General features: G+C 38.0%; 1 protein-coding gene across 1 annotated transcript; it reads right to left on the reverse strand.

The window, feature by feature from the left end:
* Nucleotides 1–883: 883 nt before the first annotated feature.
* On the reverse strand, nt 884–9,585 carry LOC311090773 (uncharacterized protein). Its single transcript, XM_084126289.1, has 3 exons — nt 9,421–9,585; nt 2,725–2,960; nt 884–2,469 (listed from the first exon to the last, which is right to left on the reverse strand). Exons 2-3 carry the CDS (start codon nt 2,777–2,779, stop codon nt 1,601–1,603), a joined length of 924 nt encoding a protein of 307 aa, XP_083982415.1. The 5' UTR covers nt 2,780–2,960; nt 9,421–9,585; the 3' UTR covers nt 884–1,600.
* Nucleotides 9,586–14,424: the final 4,839 nt, after the last annotated feature.

Raw genomic sequence — 14,424 nt, forward strand, 5'->3', positions numbered from 1 at the left:
AAGTGAGCATATTCTTTATTTTAAAAAAAGCACAATGTTTTGTTTCGATTGTTAGTGGACAAAAAAAGTAGACATTTAACCGTTTTTTCCCCCCATTTTTTTCCCACATTTTTTCAAATATTACTTTAGCTCAACGCTTAATCTGATTCCAATTTCAAATGATAATCAAATTTAGATTGTGTTTCTTATTAGAAAATGATCATAAATATTGATTGACTTAATTTAGATCTTTGATTATTTTTCTGAGTATCCCATACTTTCAATTATTCATTCATTAAGGGACCCAATGGGTTCCCGGGTTTGCGTGGATTTCACGGACACAGTCTTGCTAGTCTGATCTTGGTCAGAGGGTGCAGGGTTTCCTAACACCTCTTTAGTTGGATGCCTAGTGCTCACTCATACAAAAAAAGTGTAGTTTATTTAGTCACTTCCGTAAAACTTGCCAAGTCAGTGATAGACAGAACTCAAAGGGTCTTCAGATTAGAGATGCGTGGTTGGCGGTTACAGCCGCGGATAAACCGCGGATCGGGCGGATGACGTGACGAAAAATAATATTTTAATTAAATTCGGGCGGGGGGCAGGTGGCGGGCAGTTGAACCAATCAAATGAAAAATATATGTATATACACCAATCAGTGGATGGCGGGTGGGTGCGGTTTTGAAAATTGGTCAGAAACGTTGGTGCGGATGGATGGCGGACGAATGTTGAGTTTTGTGAAGCGGTTGCGGATGAAAGAATAGCCCATCCGCGCATCTCTACTTCAGATGACGTGTCCACTGCTCCGTTCATACGCGCCTTTAGTTTGACCTATCCTGGACACAGATCTGCGGTAGCATCAGCCTCCTCATAATCTAGTAAAATAATGATTTCAGGAGAGTCCAGACTAAATCAAATATAACATTTTATTTGTCAGGTAAAAATTGTATCATGCCAATTACACAAGTAAATGATTAAAAGCCAACTCATAAATAATAAATACATGGCATCACTTGCTCAAATAATACTCCAAGAGTAAGAAATGCATTCCTGACAGAGACACACAGTGGTGTGTGAGTGTGTTACGAGTGTAAGACACTGACACAGCACTGGGTGGGGGTTTTCCTGGTTACAGGTTCCCCCCGTCTGCTCTGCCACTTCCCCTTAAATACCCAGACCAGAACAAAAGGGTTATACAATAGTTTTAGAGTTGTTTTGGGTCAATTAATGTACCCCAGGGGGGAACACCTGATTTCAGGGGAGAGGGGAGATATCTTGAAGAGACACCATCCTAAGTTTTCAATCTTTCTCATTATACCAATGACTGCAATGAAATTAAGACCATTTAGACCATCGCACTCATTTAACATTTATTGAGACATTTAAAATGATGCCAAACATGAAAGGGAAAAACAATAGATTTACAAGATACCTCATATGTGATATATTGACAATCTAAGTGAACTTTTAGTGACTTGAAGAGGGGGGATGCATATATAAACAAGGAGATAAGTTTGGACAAGACAATGTCCTGTGGTCTTTCTTTGCGATCTTCTGTCCAGGGTGTGTTTTATTGCTTTATTGCAAAGTGAGTTTTATCTCAGCTTTTGTCTTAGCAGTAAAATCAGTTCTTACATGTATACGGTTTCTCTCCAGTGTGAATTCTCATGTGTGTATTAAGGTTTCCTTTCTGTGTGAAACTCTTTCCACACTGAGTACAGTCGTACGGCTTCTCTCCAGTATGAACTCGCTCGTGTACTTTCAGGGTTCCAGACTGAGTGAAACTCTTGTCACAATATGAGCACTTGTAAGTTTTTTCTCCAGAGTGAACACGCAGATGATAATCCAGAGTTATTTTCTGTGTAAAACTCTTCTCACACTGAGTACAGTCGTACAGCATCCCTCCAGTGTGAACTCGCTCATGTTTTTTCAGGCTCCAACACCGAGTGAAACTCTTGTCACAACATGAGCACTTGTAAGGTTTTTCTCCAGTGTGAATTCTTTGGTGCTGTTTCAGACAGGCAGATGTAGTAAAGCTCTTCCCACAGTCACAACACACATGATCTCTCACTTCATTGTGTGTTTTCTGGTGCTGTTTAAAACTGTCCAGTCGTGAAAAACTTTTTCCACAGAGAGAACACACATAAGGCCTCTCACCTGAATGAAGTTTCAGGTGTTTTTTTAGATTGGATGATGAAATAAAATCTTTACCACACTGATCACAGTTGAATGTTTTTTCTCCAGAATGAACACGCAGATGATGATCCAGAGTTGATGCTTGAGAAAAACTCTTTCCACACTGAGTGCATGGATACGGTTTCTCTCCAGTGTGAATTCTCATGTGTATTTTAAGGGTTCCTTTATGTGTGAAACTCTTTCCACACTGAGTGCAGGTGTGCGTCTTTTTGGCTTTTGTTCTCTGAACTGTAAAGTTACCATGTTCCTCCTCCACTTCATTCAGTTCTTGTCTTTGCTCTTTCACTCTCACCTGGTCTAAAATACACAGAAATAAAGTTAGAATCAGTTCAAGTGAACCCTGATTTAATAGCAGAAAGCAACAGAGATCAGATCTTTCACTTTTTGTTATGTCACTCACTTGTTAATATAGTTAAAATTTGTTTGACAACTACTACAACTACAAGGTTATGATCATTTGAATGTGTTACTCTCATTTATCATCCATATACTGCTTATTAATTCACATCTACCAAAGCAGTCAACAATGAAGAATCAAGAATGGACACCAACCTATTTGTTCCTCAGTATCTTCATGTTTTATTCTGGATGGTTCTGGATCACTCATGTCTTCAATCTCCTCTTTAAATAAACTCCATCTTTAACAGTCACACAGATTTCAGCTGCTACTCCTGGAGTTTGTCCTTCTCTTGTAGGATGATGGGAATATTCCCAGTATTTATTGGTGAATTGTTGTGGGAGGGGCTTCACTGCAGGTGTGAACTGAGATCACTGTGATTTTATCCAATCTGCATTTAAAAAGTACAGAGCCATCATGTTAAACTGCTGCTGAAAAGCCTCTTTGTCTCCAAAAGTTCCCTGTTTTCAGCTCATTCATTATGGTGATGTCTGAGATCTTCTGTAAATTGGCACATTAACCCTCCGCCGGCGCGTTTGCTGGATTTTCTTCACATTGTAGCATTATAAACTTAAATAACTCCCATCATTTATGGTCATACAGAAAAAAGAATTATAAAAAAAGAATCTGTGATATTTCTACTTTTGTATGTGTCCACTTACAATCAAATCAAAACATTGTGCTTTTGTAAAATAAAGAAAATAAACAGGGTGTGCGTTCTGCCTCTCCGTCGCGGTGACCTTTTTTTTCTTGAGCACGTTTATAAACTGAAACAAAACTCAGCGAATACTTGTCACACATTTATGAGCCATATACCTTTATAAACATTTAAATGTGTACTTTTAAATGATCGGATTCAAACTGAAAACAAATATTCTCTGTTTAAGTAATTTGTATAAAACCAACAAGATGTCCAGTATCTCAAACGCTTGCTCATTATATTTAATTTGACCACGCCCCCTCTCGCGCAAAAGAGATTCACATGCAAATCTCCACATGGAACGTGAACTCGCTCATTACCTCAACAACAAAACACCAAAACACTTCAAGTCTCTGCTTTTCGTCGAGTTTGAAAGACGCGCCGTGAGCTTACATTGGATTTAACTCAGAAGAAGAAGAAGAACGCGATTTAAAGACAAGAAAGATGTAAGGTAAGAAATTCTTACATATTAGTTTGTTATTGTTGCATAAACTTCACATTTCAGTTGAACTGTTGCTAGATATATGGTGAATATTATAAAATTTAGACCCGTGTACTGTTACTGTTTTTGTGGATATCTGCTCAAACATAGATATGTGGTAACCATAAGGTTTCATATTCTGGAGCATGCTGTGCGTTTGAATGTATATTTTGGAGCGCGATCGCGTTTGAAAAGCAAAACGCACCAAACAGTAGGCTTTATGTGTTTACTATTATCTCATTTCATATCATCATAACGAATGGAAACATTTGAAGTAACATATGATAATCAATATATTTTTCTCTAGCGTAGTTGTTACTGAAATCTGTTGGAAGATTTATAGGCTGCTATAGGTTATTGTTATTATGCAGCACTGCGCATAGCCTATGCCTACAAGGCACAACAAACCTGGTGTTCATTATATTATATATTGTTGGAAACATTTGTGTGTGTGTGTATTCTGTGAATTTTAAAAAGCAATTTTAACCAGAAAAATCTAAAATGTATTCCCAAAATCGTGGCCTATAGTTTCTCTTGATACCGGTATGTTCACTTTTTTTCTTTTTTTTCTTTTTTCAGGGCCCAGATGCCACTGAGTCCTGCTGACTTCAACATTCACATGAGTCTCTGTATATGAACATGGTAAAGTGAAAATCAAACACCTTGGAAATGAAAGGTATGTACAATGTTTTTAGGAATGCCACAAAGGTCTCTTTCTTTGGATCATGTTTTCAGTAGGCATGTGCCGGTATCAAATTTTCATGCTGCGATTAATTGATTGAGCTTTTATCACGGTATACGGTATTATCACGATATTTTAATTGCTATAATTATTAAAGGTTAAAAATTAACAAATTAAATTAAATACAATTTGGTTTTCATTATAATAAATTATGACACAAGTAAAAATATAATACAAATGTAATATAGTGCACATATTTAGCAAAATACTCCTCTCTATAGCTATTTTTTCTAGTCAACGAACGTGTTTGGTCATTAAATGGCTTTCCTGAGGTAAATGTAACGTTCTGTGACATAATTGTTCACCTGCAGTTTTATTGACCTCTTTCCGTGGTTGAAAAACACTGATTGATCGATATTACGTATGAGGCATAAATACCTTTCGGTAAGTTGTAGGCTACTGTATCTTTAAATAAAAAGTAACAGAGGATCGGTTTACTTGAACTGAGGCGCTACAGCGATCGGTCACGTCACATTTACAAGCACCAAAACGGCATTTATTGTCTGCATTTCGTAATAAAATGGACAGAACATGAGAGCTGAGAATTTTGTTTCATATCAAAAGTAACCTGCTCTGTCTAGTCTGTCGGTGTCAGTGTCCTCTTTGCTCCGTGATTTTTCTCTGCGTGAGAAAATGGATGTGTGGCGCGAGAGCGTGTGAAAAGTGTCGATTGTGAGTCTCACGCTGAATGCGTAGAGTTGACAGCCCTGGTTTTAGAAGGGGGATAAATCGTCGGCAGCGTTCCTCCTTCCGCCATGCTTCTTCTCCATGTGAGGATTGTTTACATTAGACTAGAGTGCGCACTGCGCCGCATGCACACAGTGCTTCATGTGGGGATTGTTTACATCAGAGTGCGCACGTGTTTCGCGCAGCATATACGCAGTGTTTGTTTAAGCGGTTGATGGAAAATAAGCTAATGCGCGTCCTAAAAATCTAAATTCTGATTTATTATTTTTCACGGTATTTTGAAGTGCCCGCGATAACAATATCGTGCATATTCATTACCGCGATTTATCGCATTACCGACAACCGGCACATGTCTAGTTTTCAGTAATGTGCTTTTTTGTCATTTGTTGTGTATCTTTGGATGATGTTGTGTTGAAAATAAATCCAAAACAATCTAAAAGCCATTCTTTTTTAAATCTCCTCATTCTTTGTGCAAGGTTGCTCAGAATGACAGGGCCTGATAGCTCATGATAGGGCCTGATAGCTCCTAACAGGGCCATTAGGGGAGGGTCTTTGTCTTTCTCAGGTGTGAAAGAAATTAAATATTCATGATGTTCGCATAAAGCTTTCTCACACAAAACACGTCGTACACATTTTAAATCAATATATTGTCTTACCTGAATGAGCAGTCAGGGTGATTTTCACAGTTTTGGAGCAAATATTCTAGGCTACGTGATACAATTTTCAAAAGTCTTGTGAAGAAATAATCAGTGTGGGTTTCATGGCCTTATTTAAGTGATAATTTTTTTTGGTATTTTCACAAACCACGCATAAATGTCATTATCTCAAAACTACAAACTTTTACATACATGCTGCTGATATATTATTGTAGCAGAGTTTGTGCTGAATACAGTGTAATCAGACTTTAGCCATGACAATGCCACAAGTAACAGAAATAAGCACAAATGTCAGAGCATGTCAGAACACCTCCAGGGCCAGAAAACACCTCAGACCCCAGAGGGTTAAGCTCATTTTATTGGTGTCAACAGGCTGAAACAAACTACATTATCATCACTTTTGAAATTTCACTACAGTTCTTGTCTTTGCTCTTTCACCTCCATAGCGTCCGTTAACTATACAGTATATACATGCAAATATTTCTTAAATAATTACATGTGTATGTGTGTATTTATATATACAAAATAATTATACACAGTACACACACACACATATATTATGCAAACACAACCTTTTATTTTGGATGCGATTAATCGCGATTAATTTTTTCCCAGCACTAGTAATCTAACAAAATAGAATTTTATGTGGTATTTTAAATTGTTCTGAATTTGATTTCTTTAAACGAATATTGAACATTTGAAATTAAACTAACTGAAATGTTTTCATGGCTGAATTTTTTAGACATGTATTTTTTTTTGTTCTGAATTCTTAGACTGCAAATATTCAGTTTTTAAAAAATACAGATTAAAGTTTTCAAGATGAAGAAAAAATTCAGAACTTCAAATTCAGTTTTCTAAAATTCAAACCGCGGAAAATTCAGATCTTACAGAAAGTAGGTCACAGGTCATCCACAGGGAAGAGTAAAGGATCTCAGATAAGTCGAACAGAGCATTTTGGCTGCACTGCAGTAGTTTTCTGCCGCAAACGCAGTGGTGGTTCAAGAGAATCCATGTATCTTTCGTTCAGTCGTTTTTTTTATTTAATATTAAGAGTAGAAAAAAGAGAAAACAGCTTGAGTATTAGATTTCTAATATTAATAATAGTGCTCCGCTGCTGCAGTTGCACGGAGCTTACAAAACTTAACGCATGTATTGCAACTATAGGCTACATTTCATTTTCTCATCAAACAACTAGACTAACGAATGACTCGACACAACAAAAGAGCCTAGACAGGGCTTTCTCTGTGTAGACCAGCAGTTGGTCTGAATTTGCTATAACACTGTAGCCTATTTTTCGGACTGTAAGTCACGTTTTATCATGAAACACGCTGTGATTTATTCCAAAGTGACTCGGGCATATATAATGCATTTAACGTTAAATAATCTAAATGTTGACTTTCAAAAGTAGGCGCGCCAAGAAGGCTATTCGCTGTATTTTGGTTACTTTTTGGTGTGCGCCAGAAGGAGACCGAGATGCGCTAAAGCAGCGCATCATGTTGTTTTATTTATTTTTCAATGGCATTATATTTTGTAGTCATTTTGAATGTACACAAATAAAAATATACATTTCACTGTTTCGAATTATGTCATATTATCTGTATGACTATAAATAACAGAGTATTAAGTTATTTCCCAGCAGTGTAACAAATCCAAGTGACGGCGCTCGCGCATCGCGCTCTCACACAACATAGTATCAGTTCTGGCATTGCTTCATATCGCAGACTGCTCATTATCAAAAAAAACAGTCAACCAAACATATAAAAAGTTATTCTGCCTAATTTAATTGGTCTGTTGTACAATATAAAGGGCAAGCTGTGCCGCACACAGTCCTACTTGTTATTCCAAACATTTCCCTTAATTGCTGTGAAGACGCTGATTTAGCCTTATCCAGAAATGCATGCGTGAGATGCACAAAACACACACAAATGGCGACACATGCTGGACAAAACTGTAAATGTAATACAGGCCAATCATGTAATGATGATACCTTTTACAAACCAACTGCAAATGTGTTGAACAGTTACAAAGTGAAATCTATTAAATACAATCTACTGGTAATGTAATGCTGTACGGATAAATAAGAACGGTCTATAATGTTTGTTTATTAATTGTAGGGGTTTTCAAGCTAATGTGTTATTTTAGTTGTTGATTAATAGGCATTTTAAGGGAATAAAGAAAAAAAAAGGTTTTTGTGGCTAATTGTAGCCTTGTTGTTCTAAAATAATGATTTTAGAAATGTCTAAACTTAAATCTAAAAGAGATAAAACACATTGAGTAATCCTCTGGAGCCATATAATGGTTGTAGGTAAAAGTCTTTGATCATAAAAGTTTTTGTTTTTGCAAATAAATAATAAGAATACCATAAATCCCCATAAAAGACAGTGGCAGCATTTGTTTGAAAAACACTTATAAAAAGGGAAAGAGCTTTACGATTGACTGCACAATTAAATTTGACAACAAATCTGAAGTATTTTTTTTTACAGAATGGCGAAATGGATCACTGCAATTCATAGAAGGTGGATTTGAAGTTATCATTTTGAAACAATATGGGTATTTAGGGGTAAATTCATACCTACAGTATATATTGTATTCAATTAAATATTGACATCGTATAATTCTGCATAATTGGATGTTTTAAATAAACACTGACAAAAAACTATACATGTTTTAGGGCTAATCAGACTTCAAGCTTTGTAAAGACACGTTTCATGCCACAGTGACAAGCATTCGCGGAGTTACAGATCATTTTCTGTCGCATTTCAGAATGAACTTCACTTTGAGAGAGACGGGACAACGCATTTATCTAACTAAGCCAAACAGCCAGTGATCATCATGCATTTGAACAAATTGAAACAATTCATAAAATCAGCCATGATTTTTTTCTTACATTGTAAAGGATGTTTTGTGTAAAAGGTAACTATAGAATTAAACAAGAGAATCTGGTGATTCAGATAATAGGCTAAATGTTTTGTCTTTCAACTTATACAAATCAAAATTACACACCAATGAATGATGTCAAAAAATGTCTTGTAAATATATAGCAGATTTCACCCAGCAACACAAATGAACCACATCTGCAGTTTATTAACAGAGGACAGACAATCAACACACACACGTCTTCAGATTCACTGTCTTTCAGCTGAAGGATGCATGAGAAAACACATGTTAATTACCGTCCTCCCTAACAGTAACTGCAATTCATCTAATACACAGGTCACACATATGGCTATAAACATACATTAACATCAAAATAACATCAACGCTAAACCCATTTAAACGACATTTCCACAGACTAAATCCACAAATGATATGTTGAGTTTTTTAACGCGCGTTAATAAAAGTCCAAAAATACATCGAACTGTTGCAGAAAAACGCATACATAACCTTATTCCGGTTTATGGCACTTCCATTATATAAACTCAAATCTTTACTTAATTGTAACGAGGCTTCAGCAAAGTGAGGATCCATTTGCAGCTTTATTGTGATCTTGGTCGTACAATCAGGGTCAATCACCAGCAAACACAACAGTAGAGACAAAGCAACTCGTAATGCGAAAACAGGCATAAGGTCAGGCAGCAAACTTACATAAATCAGTCCACAATAGAAAACAGTCCAGGGCAGGCAGCAAAGAATCACGAAGAGAATAAACAGTCCAAGAGTAATCCACGGGAAGACAAAAACACAGGCAGAAACTCTCAGAGATGTTCACCAGGGCAAAACTTCTCAATGAGAAACTTCTTCTTCATCTGTGTTTTTTCATTGGCAGTTTGCAAACAAAGTGCATTACCGCCATCTTCTGGATTGAGGTGTGAACTCATTGGGATGTCATTTTATATATGTTACTAAACTAAAAATAAATAAAATAAATTAAATTAAAAATAAAATAATAAAACCTAAATCCTGAGTTTCTTTCATAAAGATCATAACATCCTGAATTATAGATTGTGTGCCAGGCAAACTAAATAGGTTTTTTAAACTCACCCCATTTTCCGTTGCCCTCTCTAGTTCTTTCCTTTTTATCAAGAGTATATGTTTTACATTTCCCACTTCTCCACAATTAATGCATAATCCAGTCTGGTGTTTTCCTATTAACTTTAGGCAGCATTTAATCTTGTGTGCCCTATTCTCAACCTTGTAAGTTTCCTCCTGCGGTCTTAGACTCCTGTTCTTTTAAACCATCACTTCATTTACGAAAAAGAAGTATACTTAAAGTTAATTTTATGAAGTATACCTAAGTAATGTTCAAGTATATTTTTAAGTATGCTAATGTCAATACTAGTAGTAAACTTGTAAGTGTAGTATTTTAATACCGCTTGGGACTAAATTGGCCCACTTTTAGTATATAAAAGTATATGTTTAAGTGTAACAGTAGTAAACTTTAAGTGCACAACTAGTTCATAATTACGTTTCTCATTTTAGTAGGGAGGTTAAGCCCAAAAAATAGGCCTTTGACTTCAAGTCATGATGCAAAGGCCGCCTTTGGTATGGAAGGACCTTAGGGTCATACAAATAAATGTATCCTAAGACACAAGTGAGATCACACTTTGTATCAGAAAGAAACAGTTTTTTTCAAAATGGCCGCCAATGCGCCAAAAATACTCTAGAGCCCATATCTTTGCTTCTGCTATTGCTATAATGACAAATTTGGCGACAAAGTGTACATTTTTGGGGTCAAGGAATCCAATAAAATTGGTTTCAAGTTTAAAAAAAACAAAAAACATTTCCCATACCATGACAATTGGGGGTAAATATGCACATTTCACATAAAAATTGTGTCATCAGAGTGACTTTACTTATCTTTCCTTCAAAAACTTTAATTTTGTATTTAAGCAGTGCAGCTACTTCTGTACATTACATTTGTCCTAAGTAGCATGAGATTTCGACCAGTCAGGAGTAGCCTTTAGCAAATCAGTTCCTGCAACAACACATCCCATCTGCACCAGGAGCTGTGCAGCTGTTGAAGGTCAGAGGTGACAGGTTAACACTTTGAGGTTCTTATGACTTTCTCATTAAATAGAAAAATGTTTTTAATGTTAGATAACTAATAACTAGCTAGCTAGTAACTAGTTAGCTTCATTATAACTAGGTCGCTAGTAACTAGTTAGCTTCATCATAACTAGCTAGTGACTAGCTAGCGTCATTTTTATTGAAGCAAGCACATAGCCTACATGTTGCTAGCTAGTTAGTTAGCTTCATTATTTGATAGATTTTAACTTTTGCAAATGCTTGTTAATGCTCATATTATCTATCTTATGATGTTAAAGCAACTTCATTTCTTTTTTCAGATTAGCCATAATGGAATGTCGTGACTGGAGTTTATGCTTCCTATGTCAGTCCGCCCTAAAGATTGAAAAAACATTAGATCCCTCTTCATCATTCAAACTGAGAAACAATCCTGAAAGATTGCAATCATGTTACAAAGAAGCTTTAGATAACATCCAGGAGCTGAAGGCATTAGGGGATCCGCCTGAGTTTATAGTGGACATTAGTGGTGGTAGTCAGGATGTAGTTCAGCTGATGATTCAAAATCCTATGGTGTGGCACAAAAGCTGCAGAAATGCAATTGATAAACAAAAAGTAGAGCAAGAAAAAGAAAAAAGCATGAAGAGTCCGTGAGCCCAGTAAAAACACAGCGCATGAGTGACAAGTCCACCACATTCGCTTTACCCAGACCCTCAACATCATCATGTGAACCATTCGATAAACTGTGTCTCTTCTGTGGTGAAGTGGGCAAAAAAAAAGGAAGAGTGGACATGTATGGGGCAATACACTTGTCAAAGACCATGCAACAGTATCGCGGTCTCTATGGGGATGGCAGCAGGATTCCCCAGACTCTCCACCAACTCCTGTCTACACTACAACTGCCATTATTTCAAAGGAATTGCCAGAACTTGTCATTTGCAAGTGTAAGACTGACTGTAAGGCACCCTGCAAATGCTGCATGCAGAGGCTGCCTTGCATGTCTCTCTGTGGATGTCTTGGCTCATGTTCCCACAGTGGTGCAGACATCTAAATAGAAAATCATCTTAGTGATGTATTTACACTAAACTATTAGTCTTCATCACTAGAATATTGTAGGTATGGCATTGCCTACTTATAAACTGTGAACATAGTTATGAACTTGTTGTCTCACTAATCAGTTCCTTTGCACCCATAATACACATATTCAACACTTTAAGTTGTTATTTATTAAATTATTATTAAGTTGTGAATGGACTGTGTGTTTGGCATGCGTTTTTTAATAAAAAATTTCATACTTCACCTTCAATTGTCATGGTAAGGACAACATTATTGTTTTTTAGTCTTGGAACCTATTTTATTGGACTCCTTGACCCCCAAAATGTACACGTTGATACCAAATTTGTCATTATAGATATAACAGAAGCAAAGATATGGGCCTCTCAAGTATGGTCGGCGGCCATTTAAAAAAAAAAAGTGTGTATATAAGATACAAAATGTGATCTCACTTGTGTCTTAGGATAAATTTATTTCTATGGCCCTAAGGTAATTCCATACCAAAGGGGACCTTTGCATCATGACTTGAAGTCAAAAGTCACTTAACTTCCCTACTATTTGTACTGCAACTTATGGGTATACTAGTAGTTTATTATGTAATACTTGTGTTGTGAGATTGTTTTTTGTCCATGTTAAGCTACCGTAGTTTGGGTATGCTAACCACTAGAGGGCACCGCATTACTATTATTGATTGAGTCCAACGCATGGCTTACTTTACTCTGTGCTGTAGCCAAATAAACCCTCTTTAATGAAGACCACGACCCGTGTCTTGCCTAATATCATGACATGGTGTCAGAATTAAGGACTTCACGCCGACATTAAGAGCAAGATGGCAAAGTTTGGACCTCCCGAGCCGTTCGATTTCTCGCAGCCAGCGGAATGGCTTACATGGCGGCAGAGATTCTCCCGGTTTAGAGTTGCATCGAAACTTGACAAAGAGAGCAGCGAAGTGCAGGTGAACTCGCTCTTGTACTCAATGGGGAGAGATGCCGAACCTATTTACGGCTAGTTTGTGTTTCCTGCGGCAACCGAGGCCATGCCACATCCAGAGTATGAGTTTAATCTGGTGATGCAGAAGTTTGATGAACACTTTGTCCCGAAAAGAAACGTCATCCACGATCGCGCCTGTTTTCATAAGCGGAGCCAAAGGGTGAGACAGTTGTGAGACAGTTGAAGCTTTTGTGCGGAGCCTGTACGAGCTGCAACACTGCAAGTTCGGTGCGGGGAAGGGCGAGCAGATCCGGTACCGGATCGTCATCGGAATAATGGACAAAGAGGTGTCGCAAAAACTCCAGCTAGAGGCGGACCTGACTCTGGAGAGAGCCATCCAGCTTGCACGGCAAAGTGAACAAGTGAAACAACAAAGTGCAGAGTGTGTGGAAACTACAGTGAATGAGGTGAGACAGAAACATTACAATAGCACAAGGAGGAGCTATGATAAACCACGGCAGGACAGAAATACAGTGAGAACAAACTGAACTGTCAGAGATGCAACAGGATGCATGATAAAAAGGAAAGCTGTCCAGCCCGTAACAAAAGGTGCAGAAAGTGCAATAAAATCGGACATTGAGGCCGTGTGTAAATCTAAGATGCTGAAAGAAGTCAGAGCAGAGGCCGTTATGGATTCAGACGAGGATTCATTTTTTATTGGAGAACTATTCCTGAGAGCAACCACAAAGTCAAAGCCAAACATCACTGAGGAGTCAAACCCGGATACTGATTGGGATGTAGAGCTATTAGTGAATGGCAGTCCGGTGGATTTTAAAATCGACACAGGTGCTGATACCACCATTATGACTGAAGAGACTTTCAGCATACTACGTCAAAAACCAAACCTGAACAAGTCCAGGCCAACAGTGTACAGCCCAGGCGGGAAAGTCCGATGCGTGGGTAAGTTCCTTGCCACCACTACATACAAAGGTCAGAAATACCAATACTGGATTATGGTCATAAAAGGACAGTATGTTAGTAAATTGTTGGGCAAGGCAGTGGCAAAGTGCATGGGGCTGGTAGCAAGAGTCAATGCTATCACTAGTGACTTAACAAGCGATGTGTTCGGGGAAATAGGACTACTGAACTGTGAGCCTGTTAAGATCGAGCTGACTGAGGAAGCAGTCCCATACAGCGTCAACACGCCACGCAGAGTTCCGTTTCCGCTCCTTCCAAAAGTGGAGAAAAAGCTAAAGCGTATGCTGAGCCTCGAGATCATTGAGGAAGTTACAGAGCCAACAGACTGGTGTGCCCCAATGGTGCCCACTCCAAAACGCAACAAGGGTGAGGTCAGAGTGTGTGTGGATTTGAAACGCTTGAACAAGGGAGTGAAGCGCAAACGTTACATTTTGCCCACACTGGATGATATAACACCTAACCTGGCAGGAGCCAAGGTTTTCTCCACTCTGGATGCCTCTAGCGGGTTCTGGCAAATTCCATTGGACCCCAGCTGCCAAAGATTGACAACCTTCATTACCCCAATGGGCCGGTTTTGCTTCAAACATCTGCCATTTGGCATTACATCAGCGCCTGAGATTTTCCAGCGGCTGATGACCGACCTGCTCAAAGGCCTAGAAGGGACTG

The sequence above is a fragment of the Abramis brama genome (assembly GCF_963993115.1).
Source record: "Abramis brama genome assembly, chromosome: 10".
Classification (NCBI taxonomy): domain Eukaryota; kingdom Metazoa; phylum Chordata; class Actinopteri; order Cypriniformes; family Leuciscidae; genus Abramis; species Abramis brama.